Here is a 17,938-nt window from a genome sequence, read left to right on the forward strand (position 1 = left end):
GCGAGGACGGAATTGTTCCGTGTGACACATGACATTATGCAGATGTTTCTTGGCATTTTCTAGTTATCTGTTTGCATATGGATGGACTCTTTGATTGAACTCACTGCATAGATACGTCTTTGTTATGTCCATTTGATTCCATGTCATTTGTAATTCATTGTTCAGGTTGTGGATCACTGCAACTATATGATTGATTGAGTGTTTGAATTAAAGACAGTCTGTTGTTAAATGCTGATCAACATCGTCAACAGAATAACAAACACCAGGCCCTACATATATATACAAGGTTTTCTGGAAGTCCCTCTGAAATTTGGGAAATAACAAGCAGCACTAGGTACTTCAAGGATTTTCCTAGTACAAGGAGAAGCTAGAAACACTCATGACTATCACTCGAATTGAAACTGTCTACGCATCTGGATGGCATAACAATCCCATACTGTTTCTTATTCAAGAACCGAGTATTTAGCATTGTACAAGCTCTGTTATACCAAGATATCATTGACTATGTTTTGCAGTGCGTGCATAGTATGCACTGAGCGAAGTGTATGTTATAAGGCTTATTATGCGCTGTTTAGGGAAAGTGTATTAAGGAACCGACTAAATAAAGTTTAAATTAGACGGTGATTATAGACGACTGGAAGTATAGTATATAGGTTTTTCCTCACGCCCTCTTTAATCCCTTACGTTATGAGAAAGAAATTGATTGATGTTTGGAAAAGTGAACCTTTGTACATACAAAAATTAAAAACGTGTCTCCGACCGGAATTGAACCGTCGCAGTCGAGTAAAGTGGGACAGAACGATATCGGAGCTTGTCCCAGGTCGGAACTGAGTCTCATTCCAATTGACAGCATGCCAAATACCATCACCAATGAAGTCTACAGCGTGACATCAATTGATACTTCTGAATTGCTGCTTTCTGTAACATCGTCTTTCCATTCCATTTTATCACGTCTTCTGCTGCTATGACAATGAGTGTTCCTCAACAGAGTTCTGCTTAGTCATCTAACTTTTCACCCCGCGCCCCACATATTTGCTCCGATCCAGAAAATTTCCCTTGACCTCTGACCTCATCGCACAAATCCAGCAAACTCCACGATATCTCAACACATCTCAGCCATGAGCGGAAAGCCAGAGCTCGGACTTCTAGGTGGTGGCCAGCTCGGCCGAATGCTATGCGAGGCCGCATCCCCACTCGAAGTTGAAATCGCCATCCTCGATGCCCAAGACGCCCCGGCAAAGCAAGTCTCCCGCAGCAAGTACCACGTCGATGGATCTTTCAAGGACCCCGCCAAGATCAGAGAACTTGCCTCCCACTGCAAGGTCCTCAGTGTTGAGACGGAACATATCGAAACTGCTGTTCTTGAGGAATTGAGTAAGGAGGGCAAAGTTGTCGTCTATCCTTCATGGAAGACGTTGCGTCTTATCCAAGACAAGTACGAGCAGAAAGATTATCTTGGCAAGCAGGGAATTCCCATCGCTGAGCAGGTCGCTGTGCAAGCTTCGGGTAGTGATGAGATGCGCGCTGCTCTCAAGGACATTTCCAACAAGTACGGCCTGCCTTTCATGCTCAAGTCGCGAAAGGATTCATACGACGGACGTGGAAACATCAAAATCGCCAACGATAACGACATCGAGACTGCCGTAACTGAGTTCGGAAACCTTCAATGCTACGCCGAAAAGTACGTTCCCTTCCAGCGCGAGCTCTCCGTCATCGTCATCCGCACAGAAGACGCCGATGGCAAGACAAAGCGTCTGGTGCCGTACCCCGCCGTAGAGACAGTCCATGAGGACAATGTCTGCTCCCGCGTGTACATGCCTCCTCGCGACACTCCCGATTCTGTGTCCAAGCGCGCCCAGGAGGTTGCTGTTAGTGTGGTTGAGAAGCTCTGGGGACGAGGTGTTTTCGCTGTCGAGATGTTTGTGACTGAGAACAATGACATTCTCGTCAATGAGATTGCTCCCCGACCTCACAACTCTGGACATCTCACAATTGAAGCGGTACCCTACATGTGAGTTTCTCCAAACCAATATCTTTCGCTTTTTGTGATGCGAGCTAAATTTCCTAGGTCCCAGTACAAGGCCCAACTTACATCCATCCTCGACGAACCCCTCCCCGAAAAGCTCGAACCCCACGTCTCGTCCAGCATCATGATCAACATCCTCGGGGGGGCCTCACCAGAATCTCATATCCCTCTGGTCAACAAAGCCAAGTCCATGTTTGCCCCCAAGATCGGTGTCTATCCTCACCTTTACGGCAAACAATCCAAGCCCGGTCGCAAGATTGGCCACATTACCCTTACTGGTCTGGAAGGGAGCATCAAGGACCTCGAGAAGTTTGCGCAGCCTCTTGTTCAACTGGCGGCTGACATGCGCCAAGAGAGAATCGAGGCAAAGAGCAAGGCCATGAGACCGGAGCAAGCTGTTGCCAAGACTGCAAAGGACCCATTGGTTCTTGTCACCATGGGTTCCGACTCGGATCTCCCTGTTCTCAAGGCTGGTCTTGATATTCTGACTCAATTTGGTGTTCCTTGGGAAGTTGATATTACTTCTGCACACCGAACACCCGTCAAGATGGGAGATGTTGCCATTGCTGCTGCTGATCGTGGTATCAAAGTGATCATCGCTGCTGCTGGAGGAGCTGCTCACCTACCAGGCATGATCTCGGCTTACACTCCTCTCCCCGTCATCGGAGTTCCCGTCAAGGCTACTCATCTTGATGGGATGGATTCCCTTCTCAGCATTGTTCAAATGCCGGTAAGTTTCAATCTCTTTTTTTCCAATCAGCACAAACTGACACGTAGCAGCGAGGTGTTCCCACTGCCACCGTGGGTATCAACAACTCCACCAACGCTGCCCTTCTCGCCATCCGCATCCTAGGGGCTTTCATCCCTGAATACCTCGAGAAGATGAAGGGATACCAAACAGACATTGGAGAGCAGGTTAACGGTAAGGCTACTCGCCTGAGGGAGTCAGATGTGGAATCCTATCTCGCCCAGATGAAGAAGGGTTAGAGGTACGAGATCGTTGCCTTCCCGTAACCTATATTGAGACGAACGTAGGAAAACAATTCGACTCGAAGTTATGATTGGAGTTTTGACAGTTATTCTCTTTATAGAAAAGGGATCTTGGAATTGTATAGACTTTGGCTTTTGAAATTGTTTGGTGAAAGGTCATAATGACCTTTGTGTTTGTTGAGCAATCATAAATCGACTTCGATAATGCTGGCGGTGACCATCGACGTGGAAACGTCCAACGTCACGGTTCTTGGATTCCATCATTGTTCTAGGATCCACGGCCCTAACTTATTCGTTTCCCATTTTTGTTGTTCCAGAATCCCGCCAAAAATACTTCGCTTAGTGGATTGATTCATCCCGCGTTGGTCAATGCAGAGTTCGGGTGATGGTGGAGATCGTCAACCCAAAAGTTCAAACACACATCATTTAAGTATATTTATCTGCAACAGCCAAACATGTCATCTTCGGGCCGTCGGCAACTGATCTCACGGTCCACTATCATCATAGATGGCTTCAGGTGGGTGTTAAACCGCATAATTATAGCTGATCATAAAACGCAAATTGTTTCAAACGAAACCAATGGTGGTTTATCCACCAATCCATTATCCCTGTCAGAAATATATCCGAGCACCAGTTCCTCTGAAACAACCGAGAACGTGTTATCATGGGGTGATGCAATGTGGATAATTCATGCACAGGCTGTAAAAACTGTGCTTCAATACTCAGATAAATACCCAACGAGATGCTATTCATCAGATCCATCAAATCCAGTCAACCAACTCTGACAAAAATGCGCGCCTCACTCGATTCAAGTCTACTGCTCATCCTTGCCAATGCTCTGGCAGCAAAGGCACAGGCCCAGTCATGCCCCGAGATCCACATCTTTGGCGCCCGTGAGACATCCGTAGCACCTGGTTTTGGCTCAGCTGGCGCACTGGTTGATATGATCAAGGCGGATCACCCAGGTGCTACCTCAGAGGCCATTGACTACCCTGCGTGCGGTGGCCAGGCGTCTTGTGGTAATGTTGAGTATGGTGCTTCAGCGAAGCAAGGTACCGAGGCCGTTACCACTGCTGTAAATGGACTCAATGAGAGGTGTCCTGACACCAAGATTGTTATGATTGGTTACTCTCAAGTATGATGACACCGACTACTCGATTTCTGTTGTGATGCTAATTTTCTTTGACAGGGTGGCCAGATCATGGACAACAACATCTGTGGAGGACCAGACAACGGAGCTTCAATCTCTGATTCTAGCGTTCCTCTGTCAGCAAGTGCAGTTGAACAAGTCAAGGCCGTCGTGATGCTGGGCAATCCCCGATTCATCAACGGTCTGGTTTATGGAGTCGGAACCTGTGATGCTGGTGGCGTAAGTCAAACAACGAAAGATTCTCCGATGCAAGAAGAAGCTAATTATCAACAGTTTGATGCTCGGCCCGAAGGTTTCGGCTGCCCCAACGCCGACAAAGTTCAGATCTACTGCGACGCAGAAGATCCTTTCTGTTGTAACGGTAACGACTCTGCTCATCACCAGCAGTATGTGAATATCTACGGAAAGGAGGCTTTGGAGTTTGTCAACTCTAAACTCTCAGGTGCTGCAGCTGGTGGAAACGCTGGCAATGGAACTGATGCGGGAGCTGGAAACAATGGAGATGCCAATGGAGACGCTACTAACACCGGCGGAAACACGGGTAATGTTGGTGGCAATACCGGTAACACTGGAGGGAACACTGGCTTCCCTGGAGGAGATACTGGAAATGCTGGAAACAACGGAAATGCTGGTGGAAACTTTGGTGGTAACTTTGGCCAGGGCGGTAACTTTGCGAATGCTGGCAACGCGCAACCAAATGGTAACAAGTGCTAAGAATAGACGATAACAGCTTACATATTCATTCTACATTTAAGTTTCCAAGATATTACCAAGAACCTTACAAACTGCATCTCCAACTTCACTGCACATTGCATTTCCACCAAGGTCTTTTGTCCTAATCTCCAAACCACCGCCATCTTTAACATCGAGAACCTTCGCAACAGCTTGTTCAATGGCATCTGCTTCCTTCTCTAGCAAAAACGAATAGCGAAGCATCATAGCCAGACTCAAGATTTGCGCCACAGGATTTGCAAGGTTCTTGCCTGAAATGTCGGGAGCACTCCCATGAACGGGCTCGTATATCCCTTTACAAGACCCTTCTCCAGGGACACCAGCAAGACTTGCGCTTGGCAGAATTCCAAGCGTACCTGTGATACCGCCAGAAATATCGGAAAGGACGTCTCCAAAAGTATTATCGGTGTGAATGACGCTGTTGTTGAAACGCTTGGGGTCAAGAACCATCAGCATCGCTAAACTATCGGCGAGTTGGTGTCTGAGGTCAATGTCTGTGAGTTCTCGATTGAAGATATCCGTCGTTGCGCGTCTCCAAAGTCTCCCACTCGCAAGAACGTTTGCCTTGTCAGCGCTCCAGACAATTGGTTTGCTTCCATTGTCCGCTTTTTCGTTGCCCGCATGCAAGATCCTGGCGATAGCAGCACTCACGCGGGCCAGTCTCTCAACCTCAGATCTCGAGTAAACCCAAAGATCGGATGCTTCATCTTCACTTTCTTCTTTCTTTCCGAAATACGCACCGCCACAGTTCTCTCTCACAACGATGAACTTAGTCCCCGCCACAAGCTCAGGCTTTATTGGTGATGCACTGACGAGAGACGGTACTAGAATCTCGCATGGACGCAGGTTGGCAAAAGCGTCAAGGCGCTGACGGAGCCGCAACAGACCAGACTCTGGAGTTGGCTCGGCTCCTGCCCATTCCGGACCACCGATGCTACCGAAAAGTACGGCGTCGCTAGACACGGCCTTTTCGAGGACGGATTCTGTGATTGGGGTACCGTGTTTGTCGATACTGCAGCCGCCGCAGATATCTGTATCTTTTTCGAATTGGATGTCGGATCGACTAGCTTCTATCACGTCGAGGACCTTCAGAGCTTCGGTCATGATTTCAGGGCCGACATGGTCTCCTGGTAGGATGAGAATTCGAAATGTCTTGATTTGCGACATGGCAAATGCGATAAGGGATGAAATAGGTATATGGTTGCAAACTGATGATGAGAATTGGCGAAGTTGAGGCCGATGTCTCAGTACAGTCAAGAGGTGCGAATACTTAGCAATAGATGTTGGATACCCCCATCATACGGCGTCCAGAAGCGAGATCAGCCTACCGACTTCGGAGTCCAGAATATCCCCGGTTATCGCCAATAACGTTCCTGTGATGAAGTGAAATGCAGCCAAGAGAAATTGTTATTCCTGTGACTGATTCTACCCCGCTCCGGATGTTGGCTTGGATGTTCCCTCCCGTTATGGATGGACAGGTGTGTGATTAACAAAATGCGGGGGGAACAAGTCTGGCGACTGACGCAAAGACACCAGAAGAAAGATCAAACCCGACAGAGGGCCATAAAATCTCTCTTTTTTTTTAGAAATTTCCACAAGTTTCATCCTCTTCGTTCCCTTTAAACAACTTACCAAAATGACAGGACGACTTCAAGGAAAGACAGCAATCGTTACTGGCGGTGCGTCAGGCTTTGGCAAAGGTATCGCTACCAAATTCATCGCTGAAGGTGCCAACGTCGTCATCACTGATCTCAATGAGCAACACGGCCAAGCTGTCGCTCAAGAACTCAATTGTGTCTTTTCACGGGCCGATGCTACGAATCCAGATGACTGGCAACGCGTTCTTGAATTTACTCTGCAAAAGTTTAACCAGCTCGACATTGTGGTCAACAATGCCGGTGCTGCATACCCTAAGAAGCCCACTGAGCAGGTCACTTCCAAAGACTTTGATCTCGTCATGAACGTCAACGTCAAGAGTGTCTATCACTCAACCAATGTCCTTCTGCCGTATTTCCTTGGCGGCGACCGACCTGGATGCTTTATCCAGGTTGCTTCAACGGCTGGAATCAGACCAAGACCAGAGTTGACCTGGTACAATGCGTCCAAAGCGGCTGTCATCAATGCCACCAAGACAATGGCTGTTGAGTATGGACCCAGAAAGATTCGGTTCAATTCTGTCTCGCCTGTTGTTGGAAGCACCGGCATGCAAGTATTCTTCTATCTTGGCTCGATTGAGAACATGTTTGTTGATTGATATATGCAGGACACATCTTTTCATTGGAAAGCCAGATACCGAGGAGAATAGAGCGGGCTTCGTTTCCACTATTCCCATCGGCAGGCCATCCACGCCAAGCGACGTTGCCAATGCGTGCTGTTATCTAGCTAGTGATGAGGCTGCATTTATAACTGGTGTTGACTTAGAGGTAAGATTTCAGTGTGATTATTCGACTTCCAAACTGACATGGCTATGTAGGTTGATGGAGGCCGCTGCGTGTAAGCAGGCGACATTTGACTTGGAATTGAGACAATTGGCCAGGAGAACTGCTGCGTTGTTCTTTTCATAGATAATTAGCAATGAAGAGAACGTAGAATAAAATTCAGCATCTATCTTTCCTTACTCGGAATAACGTGAATGGAGTAGTTTTCACCGAAATCCAATGGCCATTTGTTTGATACCTTGCCGTTGGGAGAAGCTCCCATCCTTGATTCTATAGCCACGCTAGTGCGATCACAGCAGACAGTACATCCATCGCTACCATTTGCCTTACCATTTTGAGAGTCCGTTCCCGGATTTAGATGACATGGATCCATCGGGCTAGATCCCTTTAGGAAAGCAATCTAAATTGGTGTGGAACACTCCAGCCTCTCAATGTGGGGATAAATGATTCCTGTGACAAGTTGCTGATTTCTTTATGATTGGTCGGCACGAACTCTCTCGAGAAGGTGGCACAAGCTATTGACTGACAGCAGCGGACAAGCGTGTAATATGTCTTTATCGTGCCAGCCATGATAAAATTCTTGGACAACTTCCAAAGTCTCATGTTATCGGTCAAGACGTCAATTACATCCAACTCAACATATCACTCAAAGATACAATGGCCAATCCTCTTCAACGCCCATTCCAACTTGCGGACGAGTCTCTCTTTCAATGTACATCTCTGATCAATGGGGACTTTGTATCCGCCAAAGAAGGTAGAACCTTCAACATTGTTGATCCAGGATCCGGAAAACCGTGGGCGTCTTGTCCAGACTGCACGGCTTCAGATGTTGATTCCGCTGTGGCATCCTCATATGAAACCTTCAAGACTTACTCAAAGACAACACCACGCTTCAGAGCACAGGCTCTTATGAAATGGCATAACCTTATCCTTGCCGCGCGCGAGGATCTAGCACGCATTCTTGTCCACGAGACAGGAAAGACACTTGTGGAAGCACGAGGCGAAATTGACTATGCCCTTACCTTTGTTTGGTGGTTCTCTGGAGAGGCTGATCGGGCGCATGGTACTTCACTTACCTGTGCTATTCCCGGTCGGCGAGCGATGACCATTAAACAACCTATTGGTGTTGCAGCCGCCCTTGTCCCATGGAATTTCCCAATCGCACTCGCACTACGCAAGGCTGCTGCTGCTTTGGCTGCAGGATGCACCATGGTCATCAAACCATCGCCTGAGACTCCTTTGACATCCGTTTCAGTTGCACACCTCGCTTTGAAGGCCGGGTTCCCTCCAGGAGTACTAAACGTGGTGACGACGTCACTGGAGAACACACCAACCGTGGCCGAAGCTCTATGCTTGGATACGCGGGTCAAGAAGGTGAGCTTCACAGGCAGCACGAGGGTTGGAAAGATCATCGCAAGCTTGTGTGCTCCAAACCTCAAAAGGACAACATTTGAACTGGGGGGCAACTGTCCATTCATCGTGCTTGATGACGCAGATGTGGACCAAGCTATATCTCAGCTCATGCCTCTCAAATGGCGACACGCTGGACAGGCATGTATCACCTCAAACAGAGTTTTCGTGCAAAACAACATCTACGACACTTTTGTCGAAAAGGTTGTACAAGAAACGCGTAAATTGAAACTGGGACACGGCATGGAGGAGGGTAGCACAATGGGCGCGTTGACGACTCTGCGGGGCCTCGACAAGGCTGAAGAACTGTATCAGGACGCCATTAGCAAGGGCGCAAAGACGGTCCTCGGTACTGGAAGACGTGAAGAAGGAGACGGTTACTTCATGGCGCCCACGATATTGACTGAAATGGAAGACAACATGCTCATGACTCATGAAGAAATCTTCGCGCCTGTACTCGGATTCTACCGCTTTGAAAGCGAAGATGAAGTGGTGCAGAGAGCAAACGACACGCCTCTAGGGTTGGCAAGTTACGTGTTCACAAAGAATGTCGACAGACTATGGCGGTTGTTTGAAAACCTGGACGCGGGAATGATTGGTCTGGTAAGTCCCTATTCTGGAAATTACGCGTCGGATTGAAACTGACTTGGTGTAGAACGCGGGTAACAGCTCGTCTGCTGAAGCGCCGTTTGGTGGTATTAAAGATAGCGGGCATGGAAAGGAAAGTGGAAAGGATGTCGCAATTGATGAGTTCTTGATTAGCAAGACTGCTACCTTGACAATTGATGGATATTATTAACGCGTTTTGAGATGGAAATTGTTTAACCGGAGCTACCCTGTACAAGCCGGTTAGTGGTACATTTCAGGAGAGATATACGCGCTGAAGGAACTGGTATAGATTAAATTTAAGCACGTGAAGTACTTCTGGGAACTATTATCTTGAACTGAACTTCTTGGCGATGAGCCAGTGTAATTATATTTAGTAATGGATGGCATGCCGTCAATCTGCATCCGAATGTAGCGAAGTCACTCAAGGCACACTCCACCAACTCTCATGAACATCCTTAAGGTCGACCTTGCCTGGCTCATGCAGATAAGGCGTCATGTCCGCATCCCGATCCTGCTCCTTCCGCGTCCACCCATTGCCAAAGTACCACTGGAAGCGATTACCACCACCAGCCAAGTACTCGTACTCGAAGTCCTCCCAGCGTGGTTCTCGGCGCACGATAGTCAAGTGAGTAGCACTCCCCGGCCACACGCCATGGATGCGTCCACCAGGTTGTCCGCCGTTGTACCAAGAGCTGCAGGCCTCCGATAGTGTAGTAGAGGCGAAGAAGGAGTCTGCATACTCTAAGAAGTCATTGGCGGCCTTCTTTGATGCTACGATAGACTTGATGCCCTCTCGGGATATCTTGCGCAGGATCTTGGCAAAGTATGCGACCTGCGTCTCGGCAGCGTGGGGTACTGTCCCGGATGGTCCTGTGCCGTGCGGGCCTGAGAGAAAGAATAGGTTCGGGAATCCGGGGGTAGCCACTCCGAAGTAGGTGTAGGGGAAGCCGTGGCCTTGTTCTTTGCCCCAGACATCGCCGATGGAGGCTCCGTTTGCGCGGATGTCGAAGGCAGGAATCATGTCGCGGTTTGCGCCGGTGGCACAAAAGATGGCGTCAACATCACGCTGCACGCCATCAGTTGTCTCAATGCCGGTGGCGGTGAATCGTGCGATAGGCTTTGTGATATATTCCACGTTGTCCTCGGCGATTGCTTCCAGATATCCAGGCCCTTGGGTTAGGCGTCGGCAGTTGGGTGAGAAGTCCGGCACAATGATATCGAGGAGCTCGGGCTTCTTGGCGAGCCTCTTCTTCATGATGTCAATGAACTGAGTCTTGAGTTGCTTGCTCGTGTCGGAGTTGCGGATGAAGCCGTCGAAGCCGCGCCAATACTTGTCCTCGGTAGTCTTCCGGAACTTCAAATATGCTTCTGGATCTTCGAAGGTGGCCCTGAGATCCTCTGGAATCGGCTGTGGCTCAAGTGTGCGGTCATCGCCGGCCCAGGAATTGGCGATCCATGTTTTTCCTCGGACGTAGTGGTCAAGGTGCCCTGCGCTCTTCTGCACATTCGCGACAAGCTGTATGCCACTGGCTCCATTACCAATCACAGCAATTTTCTTGCCTTTCAGGTCTGTCGATGGGTCCCAGTTCTGGGCGTGTCTGAGGAGGCCTTGGTACTCGGAGATGCCAGGGTAGTCTGGTAGTTTCCACGCATTGAATCGTCCAGTGGCAGTGAAGACAATGTCGGCTGTCTCTACTACAGTCGTGGTAGCCTGCCCTGACTGATCCCGCCTGTGCAGCGTCAACGTCCACGTCGATTCTTCAGAGTTCCAGTCAATGCTCTTGACATGGTGTCCGAATTTGGCGTATTGATAGACGTTGTACTTCTTGGCCACGCCCTGCCAGTAGTCGCGGATTTCGGCGCCGGGCGCAAACTCATCGGACCATTTCTCGTTGGGAGCAAATGTTGACTGGTAGACGTGCGAGGGAATGTCGCAGCGCACTCCTGGATATGTGTTTTCGAGCCACGTTCCTCCCTAAGCGATGTTAACATAGTTTAATGGTAGAGTATGGGAGAGCCCTACAAAGTCATAGTTCTTGTCGTAGATTACAAGTTGAATGCCGGGGACCTTTTCGGGTAGCAGAACCCCAGCAAGAATCCCTGACAGGCCACCACCAATGACAGCGACTCGCAACTGTCGCGGCTCATCAATGTATCTGTCGAGCAAAGGGAGTTTTGCTTGAGGATTGAAATTTGGCTGCGGCCCTGAGGGCTTCTGTAGCCCGACGGGCAAGCCGGTCACTGTGCCCAAGCTGCTGTCACCGGCTGCATCGTGCCGGGACTCGATCAAAACAAAAGAGTCGCCCATGGTGAATTGTCAAGGTATTCGATTGAGATTTTCGAATTGGTCACTGCGTTTCCAATTGATATGAGCGATTTGTAGTGAATTCCATGATATAGTCGATTCAGGTATTAATCTAGACTAGGCCATGGGACTGGACGGGATGGATATCATGGCGTGCCCACCCCGCTCAATCACATCATGCTAATTACCCAGAATGATAACACATTGTCGCAAAATGGCAATCTATGGCGTGCGTGCCCCTGGATCATCAAGCCATGAAAATTGGTCGCCAATGAGCGTGCCGCCTGCCGATCGAATATTTCTATAACTGGACATGATGGCACCCCGGTTCCTGGCATTCTTTAACCAGATAGATTATAGAACACCTCGGAACTTTCCGCTCTTGCTACACTTGATTTCACGAACAACAAAATATTCAACATGGCGAACGAAAATGCCTCTGGCCATGAGCCGGGCCAATACGCAGGTTGGTTTAGTTGAGCTGTCCACGATTGTCAACATGAGCTCATCTATTGCAGTCAAGTGGTACCGATCGACCTTCTACAACATGACCATTCTTGGTCTTTGTAATCTTGCTGCACCGGGTATCTGGACTGCAATGAACTCCTTAGGTGCCGGAGGAGCCCAAGAGCCATACTTGGTAAACACGGCCAACGCCCTGACCTTCTGCCTCATGGTCCTCAGCTGCTGGGGCGGCAGTGTCCTCGTCCACTATATTGGTATCAAGGGAGCTCTCATCTTTGGAACGTAAGTGCTCCATCTGTAGACCCGACAGGAATCTATACTAACCACCACAGCCTTGGGTACGCCCCGTATGCTGCTGGGCTGTACACCAACAACCGCTTTGGTACCGAGTGGCTCGTCATCCTAGGAGCTGCACTCTGCGGCATCTCGGCCGGTGTCTTCTGGATGGCCGAAGCGGCAATCGCCATTGCGTATCCTGAACCATGGAACAAAGGCAAAGCTCTCGGCTACTGGCTTACATACCGCCTGAGTGGCCAGATTATCGGTGGTGCCATTAATCTCGGTCTCAACGCTGAACGCAATGAGGCTGGCCAGGTCTCATATACCGTATTCCTTATTTTCATTGCTATGCAAGCTTCAGGACCGCTGTTTGCTCTGTTTCTGAGCCCGCCCGACAAGGTTGAGCGTACAGATGGCAAGAAGGTTGATCTGTCCATCGTCAACAACCCTTGGCTCGAGACCAAGAAGATCACCCGCCTCTTCTTTACAACCAAGTTCCTTCTCATCGTGCTCTACATCGGAGCAGTCGTCTTCTCCGAAGCGGTCTTCTTCACTTATCTGTCTTGTACGTTGCCAATGCTGCCTCTTACAGAAGCTTGCTGACAATCGTCTCCAGTATGGTTCACAGTACGATCTCGAGCACTCGGCTCCTTCGTCTCTGGTATTGTCGCTGTGATCGGTGGCAATATTCTCGGGGTACGTCTTGACCTCTTCGTCAAGACACAACTGAACTTTGCTGACAGCTTAGGCCTGGCTCGACCGAACATCAGTTCCGCTGAAGCGCCGGACTAGAGGCGCATTCTGGGTTCTTGTGATCCTGCAGGGCGGATGGTGGACCTGGGCAACCATCCTCGTCACCCGCTTCAACATATCTCAGCCCACCTATGACTGGTCCAGTCCCGGCTTTGGTGCAGCGTTTGCTATATTTGTCTTCCTTACATTCGGCTTCCAGCTGAACTATCTCTTCCTGTAAGTCCACTCAGCACATCTGCGTCGTCGGAACTGACCGTCCATCTGCAGCTATTTCGTCGTTCAGAACTTGGCTTCTGATGAAGAAGAGATTGTTCGGTACGCTGCTCTGCTTCGTGGCACAGAGTCAGCATGGCAAGCGATCAGTTACGGTACCTCCTCCATCCCCATCATGGCCCGTGTCGGAGGCGTCTACTTCAACCTTGCACTCTGGGCTGTGTCGATCCTCCCTGCCTGGACTGTTATTAAGCACTTTGGCAATTCTCCGTATGGTTCGGATGTTGATGGAACCAGCACCCCTTCGAGCGAGGATGTCAAGGTCAAGGGCTCCACGACGGTCGCATCCAGCAACGAGTAGGTCCGCGATGCTGCCTTGTAATTATTGAGCTTCAAGTAGATAGCTGTTACTCCAAGCTAATGCCAAGAAATACAAGCCTACATTTCACGCCGCGTTGCGTGCATCTCATGATTCTTCATTACTTAGTTGCCCAGGCACCAATGCACCAATGAACTATTGTAGACCTCTTGATCCGGAAAGCTGCATGGCGAGCTGATGGTCATGATGATCCCTTGTATGTTCTCTTGTGGACTGCGAGTCAATTATCGTAGCCGTGGCTCTTCAGCGGTCGCTCTGATCCAAGATACCATAGTCTTCACACTCTTGAAACACCAGCAAGCTCAAGTACAATCTTCCCAAGAAGTTTCAGATTCTCCATAACGCTGAGAGCTCTACCTGTTCTATATCTTTACAACCATCTTACCACCGCTGATCTCGCCTCTCCTCATTTTGTCCAGGCTGGCGTTGATGCTCGACAAGCCATCGCCAACGCCGGCGATCGTTGGATACGCAATAGTGTTGTTCTGGAGTAGCCTTCCAAGCCACGTTGTTAATGCCTTACCTACTTCCGAGCTTTCATGGAAGAGTTTGATCGGGATCGTGTGCAGTGTGAGATCACTGCGCTGGATCTTCGGAGCCGAGCACAGAGCGACAATGTGAACATGCCGTGGCAGCAAGCTCTCACTACCGTCAGACGTGCTGTCGTCAGGTCTCTGAGGCTCTGGGATGCTTGGAGTGTCGCAGAGGGCATCGATCAGGAAGGTCGTTGTCTCTTTGCCTCTCGTATCCAGTCCGAACCTCTTTCTGCCTCTCGTGCAGGACCGAATGATCTCAATAGCTCTCTGGGGATCATGACTGTCGATCACAAGATCTGGTTTGATGGAGTGCTCTTTATACAGCCTCGAGCCGTGCTTTGCTGAGTCAAGCACAACTGCGACCCTTAGCCCGGCGAGCTTTGCCAATTGGGCGCTGAGTATTGCTGATGTCGACGAGCCTGTGAAGCGTTAGCTATGGCCACCACTGGAACACTTGCTGCGCTTACCTCCCCAGATAATGAACCAGTCTCCGGCCTCTGGGCGATCTTGCGATGGAATCTGCTGGACAATCTCCTTGTGGACATCTTTAGGAAGAGATTCAACGTTCAAGCCGTCCACGACTTGCCGCACATCCGGACCGTTGTCTACAACCGTGAAGTCTACACCGAGACAAATGCCGAGTGCAACTGCTGCCGTGACAAAGGCGACGCCGATAGTTGATCCTTGCTCGAATGGGACATGGCCAGGGAGCCGCACAATATTGTAGCTCTTGGCCACAACGTGGTCTTGATAAGCGCCCTTGCGACTGTCGCGGTAGTCTGTTGAGATGGCAATCACCTGGCCTAATGTAAGTATCTGTTTTGTGCAGGGGTTGGTGGTGCCACCTACTCGGTCGCCTTTTGCCCAGCCAGAACGGTCATCTGCAATCCGGACGAGGAGTCCACTGAGCTCTCTGCCCGCGACCTGCGGAAGCTCAGGTATGCCAAAACCGAAGTCTCTGGAGTACGTTCAGTTTCTGAATGTTTGGCAGAATTTCCTGCATTGCTTACGGTCCTCTCCAGTCAATTGGGTTCAAGCCCACGGCTCTGTTTCCTATGAGAACCTCATCGTTCTGCAAATCCGCTGGCACAGGGTGATCTTCAACCAACTGGTAAGGCTGGTTGACGCCGTACAGAAGGACTGCTTGCTGTGTCGTCGGAACAATATAATCGTCCTCGGCTTTCGTCGGAGCCGCCGGTGTACTCTGGCTCTTTAACCTTGAGAGAAGCTTTACTGCCTTCTGGCCACGATTCAACCACCAAGTAATCATATTGCGTCGTTTATGGCTTTGCGTAGGTTTCCACGAGGAAATAATAACGAGTGGGACATTTAAAACGACATTAAGTGAATTATCGCGGCTTCGCTCCGAGACTAGTGAGCTTTAGTGGACGTCGTAACCATGTCGCAATGACATTAGGAGCTTGTGCAAGATACAGGTCAAATGGCGTGACGGCCCAAAATGGCGATGCTACAGATTTCCACATATCACGCAATTCGCACCGGTGCAGATTCGTGGAATCGACACCAAAAGCGGGCCTGCGTCAATTGCCGGATCGTGAGGACTCCATGATCGGATGGCTCTGTTGCAAGCCAAAATACTGTATAAGATCTTGGCTGTGATTTGCATGGCTTCACACTTCACCAAATCAACTACCTGAATCATTGCTTACTCAACAAAAAAACATCAGCCGAAATGTCTGCGCAGGAGAACACCAAGGAGGGCAAGAAGAGCCTCATTCTCAATGCCTTCGTTGAGATGTGTAAGTCTTTGCTTGCCTCGGCGAGTGATAGAGCATACTGATGAGGCATTAACAGGTAGTGGGCACCAGTCGCCTGGGCTCTGGCGTCACCCTGATGATCAGTCATGGCGGTTCACCGACATCGAGCACTGGACAGACCTCGCAAAGCTGCTTGAGGAGGCCAAGTTCCACGGTGTCTTCATTGCAGATGTACTAGGTAAAGCCTTCTGACGATGCAGCTTCAAGATCCTCTGACTGAACATGACCAGGCGGATATGACGTCTACAAGAAGTCACTTGAACCTGCTATCATTTCAGGAGCTCAATGGCCTGTCACGGAACCGCTTTCGATCATCCCGGCTATGGCCGCTGTGACAAAGAATATCAGCTTTGGCGTGACAGTCTCAACAACCTACGAGCAGCCGTTTCACCTGGCTCGAAGACTGTCGACACTTGACCATTTGACCAAGGGAAGGTTTGTGGCCCTCAAGGTGAAAATAATAATCGCTCTGCTATGACAAGCTAACGCATCGAAATAGAGTTGGCTGGAACGTATGAGAAGATAAAGATCACTAAACAATACCTAGTGCTGACCGTGCGTAGATTGTCACAAGCTACCTGGACTCTGCTGCTCGTAACCTTGGTCGAGAAGAACAGCTAAGCGTACAGCCGCCCAATGATGATCCATAAACTCCAAACAATAACGACTAACATCTGTCAGCACGACGAACGATATGCCATCGCTGAGGAGTACCTGGAAGTTATGTACAAACTCTTTCAGTCCTCTTGGCGCGACGACGCCGTCAGGCTAGATCGTGAGGCAGGTATCTACACCGACCCGTCGCGCGTGCGAGAGATCGGGCACAAAGGCAAGTACTTCAACGTCGCCGGCCCTCACATCGTCAACCCCAGTCTCCAGCGCACGCCTCTCCTGCTGCAAGCTGGAGCATCAAAGGCTGGCAAGCTCTTTGCTGCTCAGCACGCAGAGGCAATCTTCACTTCGGCCCATGCTCCTGCCGTGGCGAAGAAGAACATTGCGGAGATCAGACAGACGGCCAAGGATACTTTCAACCGAACTCCGAGCAACATCAAAGTTCTTGCGCTAGTCACTCCCATTCTTGGACGCACTGGGGAGGAGGCAAAGGCAAAGTACGACGACTACAAGCAGTATGCTTCACTTGAAGGAGCGCTGTCGCTGTTTGGAGGCTGGACTGGCATGGATCTGAACCAGTACGGCGATGACGAGGAGCTCAGAGAGGTGGAAAGCAATGCTGTTAAGTATGGAACCCGCTCCGCCTCGTTACCATAATGGTGCTGACAACCCATCAGATCTACTGTTGAGGGCTATGCTCGCTTCTCGCCCGTCAACTCGAAGTGGACCAAGCACACTGTGGCAGAGCATGTAAGTCTCGGTGGCAACGGACCATTGCTTGTCGGCACACCAGCCCAAGTCGCAGACGGCCTCGAGGAATGGGTTGCTGAAGCTGGCGTTGACGGCTTCAACTTTGTATGTTCATCGCATGACCGTTGACTTGCCCATTGCTAACTTCATCATAGGGCTACGTTCTCTTCCCGCAATCATTCAAGGACATTTCCGATCTCCTGATCCCCGAGCTACGAAGTAGAGGACTCTTCTGGAATGACTACGCTGTGCCTGAAGGCACTTACCGCGAGAACTTCTACGGCATTCCGGGGCAGAAGTACCCATTAAAAGAGCATGTTGCTTCGTCGCACTTGTGGTCTGCTTCTGAAGATAAATAGGTATAACACGCTTAAATATATTATTTAAAGCCAGTAGAAATAATAGTATATCTTATTTAAGTTAATTATTTTACTTAATTAATTCTAAGGATCTTTTATAAATTAATTCCCTTTACAGGTATACTCTAAGGTCTCTATCTAGGGTAGTCGTATA

The 17,938-nt window shown here is 49.6% G+C and overlaps 9 protein-coding genes across 9 annotated transcripts; 6 read left to right on the top strand and 3 right to left on the bottom strand.

Annotated features, from left to right (window-relative positions):
- The first annotated feature begins 1,067 nt into the window (after positions 1-1,067).
- EDB82DRAFT_416 (uncharacterized protein) lies at positions 1,068-3,386 on the top strand. Its single transcript, XM_025732601.2, has 3 exons — positions 1,068-2,011; positions 2,069-2,756; positions 2,807-3,386. The coding sequence occupies exons 1-3, from the start codon at positions 1,119-1,121 to the stop codon at positions 3,011-3,013; spliced, it is 1,788 nt and encodes a 595-aa protein (XP_025591509.1). The 5' UTR covers positions 1,068-1,118; the 3' UTR covers positions 3,014-3,386.
- A 420-nt stretch (positions 3,387-3,806) lies between these two features.
- On the top strand, positions 3,807-4,880 carry EDB82DRAFT_542548 (cutinase-domain-containing protein; the record flags this gene model as incomplete). Its single annotated transcript, XM_025732600.1, has 3 exons — positions 3,807-4,151; positions 4,206-4,385; positions 4,440-4,880. 3 exons carry the CDS (start codon positions 3,807-3,809, stop codon positions 4,878-4,880), a joined length of 966 nt encoding a protein of 321 aa, XP_025591508.1.
- An 18-nt stretch (positions 4,881-4,898) lies between these two features.
- EDB82DRAFT_414 (Isopropylmalate dehydrogenase-like domain-containing protein) lies at positions 4,899-6,254 on the bottom strand. The gene has a single exon (XM_025732597.2). The coding sequence runs from the start codon at positions 6,063-6,065 to the stop codon at positions 4,917-4,919; it is 1,149 nt and encodes a 382-aa protein (XP_025591507.1). The 5' UTR covers positions 6,066-6,254; the 3' UTR covers positions 4,899-4,916.
- Positions 6,255-6,432: 178 nt separating this feature from the next.
- Positions 6,433-7,639, top strand: EDB82DRAFT_481940 (uncharacterized protein). The gene is made up of 3 exons (XM_065608175.1): positions 6,433-7,103; positions 7,162-7,321; positions 7,372-7,639. Exons 1-3 carry the CDS (start codon positions 6,535-6,537, stop codon positions 7,393-7,395), a joined length of 753 nt encoding a protein of 250 aa, XP_065465179.1. The 5' UTR covers positions 6,433-6,534; the 3' UTR covers positions 7,396-7,639.
- Positions 7,574-9,661, top strand: EDB82DRAFT_440 (Aldehyde/histidinol dehydrogenase). Its single transcript, XM_065607787.1, has 2 exons — positions 7,574-9,349; positions 9,402-9,661. Exons 1-2 carry the CDS (start codon positions 7,994-7,996, stop codon positions 9,543-9,545), a joined length of 1,500 nt encoding a protein of 499 aa, XP_065465180.1. The 5' UTR covers positions 7,574-7,993; the 3' UTR covers positions 9,546-9,661.
- On the bottom strand, positions 9,581-11,756 carry EDB82DRAFT_455 (uncharacterized protein). The gene is made up of 2 exons (XM_025732594.2): positions 11,379-11,756; positions 9,581-11,330 (listed from the first exon to the last, which is right to left on the bottom strand). Exons 1-2 carry the CDS (start codon positions 11,661-11,663, stop codon positions 9,777-9,779), a joined length of 1,839 nt encoding a protein of 612 aa, XP_025591504.2. The 5' UTR covers positions 11,664-11,756; the 3' UTR covers positions 9,581-9,776.
- A 92-nt stretch (positions 11,757-11,848) lies between these two features.
- EDB82DRAFT_481943 (major facilitator superfamily domain-containing protein) lies at positions 11,849-13,820 on the top strand. Its single transcript, XM_025732593.2, has 6 exons — positions 11,849-12,126; positions 12,179-12,407; positions 12,458-12,969; positions 13,021-13,100; positions 13,153-13,373; positions 13,425-13,820. The coding sequence occupies exons 1-6, from the start codon at positions 12,081-12,083 to the stop codon at positions 13,729-13,731; spliced, it is 1,395 nt and encodes a 464-aa protein (XP_025591503.1). The 5' UTR covers positions 11,849-12,080; the 3' UTR covers positions 13,732-13,820.
- A 63-nt stretch (positions 13,821-13,883) lies between these two features.
- Positions 13,884-15,640, bottom strand: EDB82DRAFT_437970 (chaperonin 10-like protein). Its single transcript, XM_025732592.2, has 4 exons — positions 15,296-15,640; positions 15,135-15,243; positions 14,753-15,083; positions 13,884-14,704 (listed from the first exon to the last, which is right to left on the bottom strand). Exons 1-4 carry the CDS (start codon positions 15,553-15,555, stop codon positions 14,112-14,114), a joined length of 1,293 nt encoding a protein of 430 aa, XP_025591502.1. The 5' UTR covers positions 15,556-15,640; the 3' UTR covers positions 13,884-14,111.
- A 320-nt stretch (positions 15,641-15,960) lies between these two features.
- On the top strand, positions 15,961-17,832 carry EDB82DRAFT_531297 (luciferase-like domain-containing protein). Its single transcript, XM_025732591.2, has 8 exons — positions 15,961-16,045; positions 16,101-16,241; positions 16,294-16,498; positions 16,563-16,575; positions 16,627-16,686; positions 16,745-17,301; positions 17,353-17,530; positions 17,581-17,832. Exons 1-8 carry the CDS (start codon positions 15,979-15,981, stop codon positions 17,782-17,784), a joined length of 1,425 nt encoding a protein of 474 aa, XP_025591501.1. The 5' UTR covers positions 15,961-15,978; the 3' UTR covers positions 17,785-17,832.
- Positions 17,833-17,938: the final 106 nt, after the last annotated feature.

This window comes from Fusarium venenatum, assembly GCF_020744135.1.
Source record: "Fusarium venenatum strain MPI-CAGE-CH-0201 chromosome Unknown EDB82scaffold_1, whole genome shotgun sequence".
NCBI lineage: Eukaryota > Fungi > Ascomycota > Sordariomycetes > Hypocreales > Nectriaceae > Fusarium > Fusarium venenatum.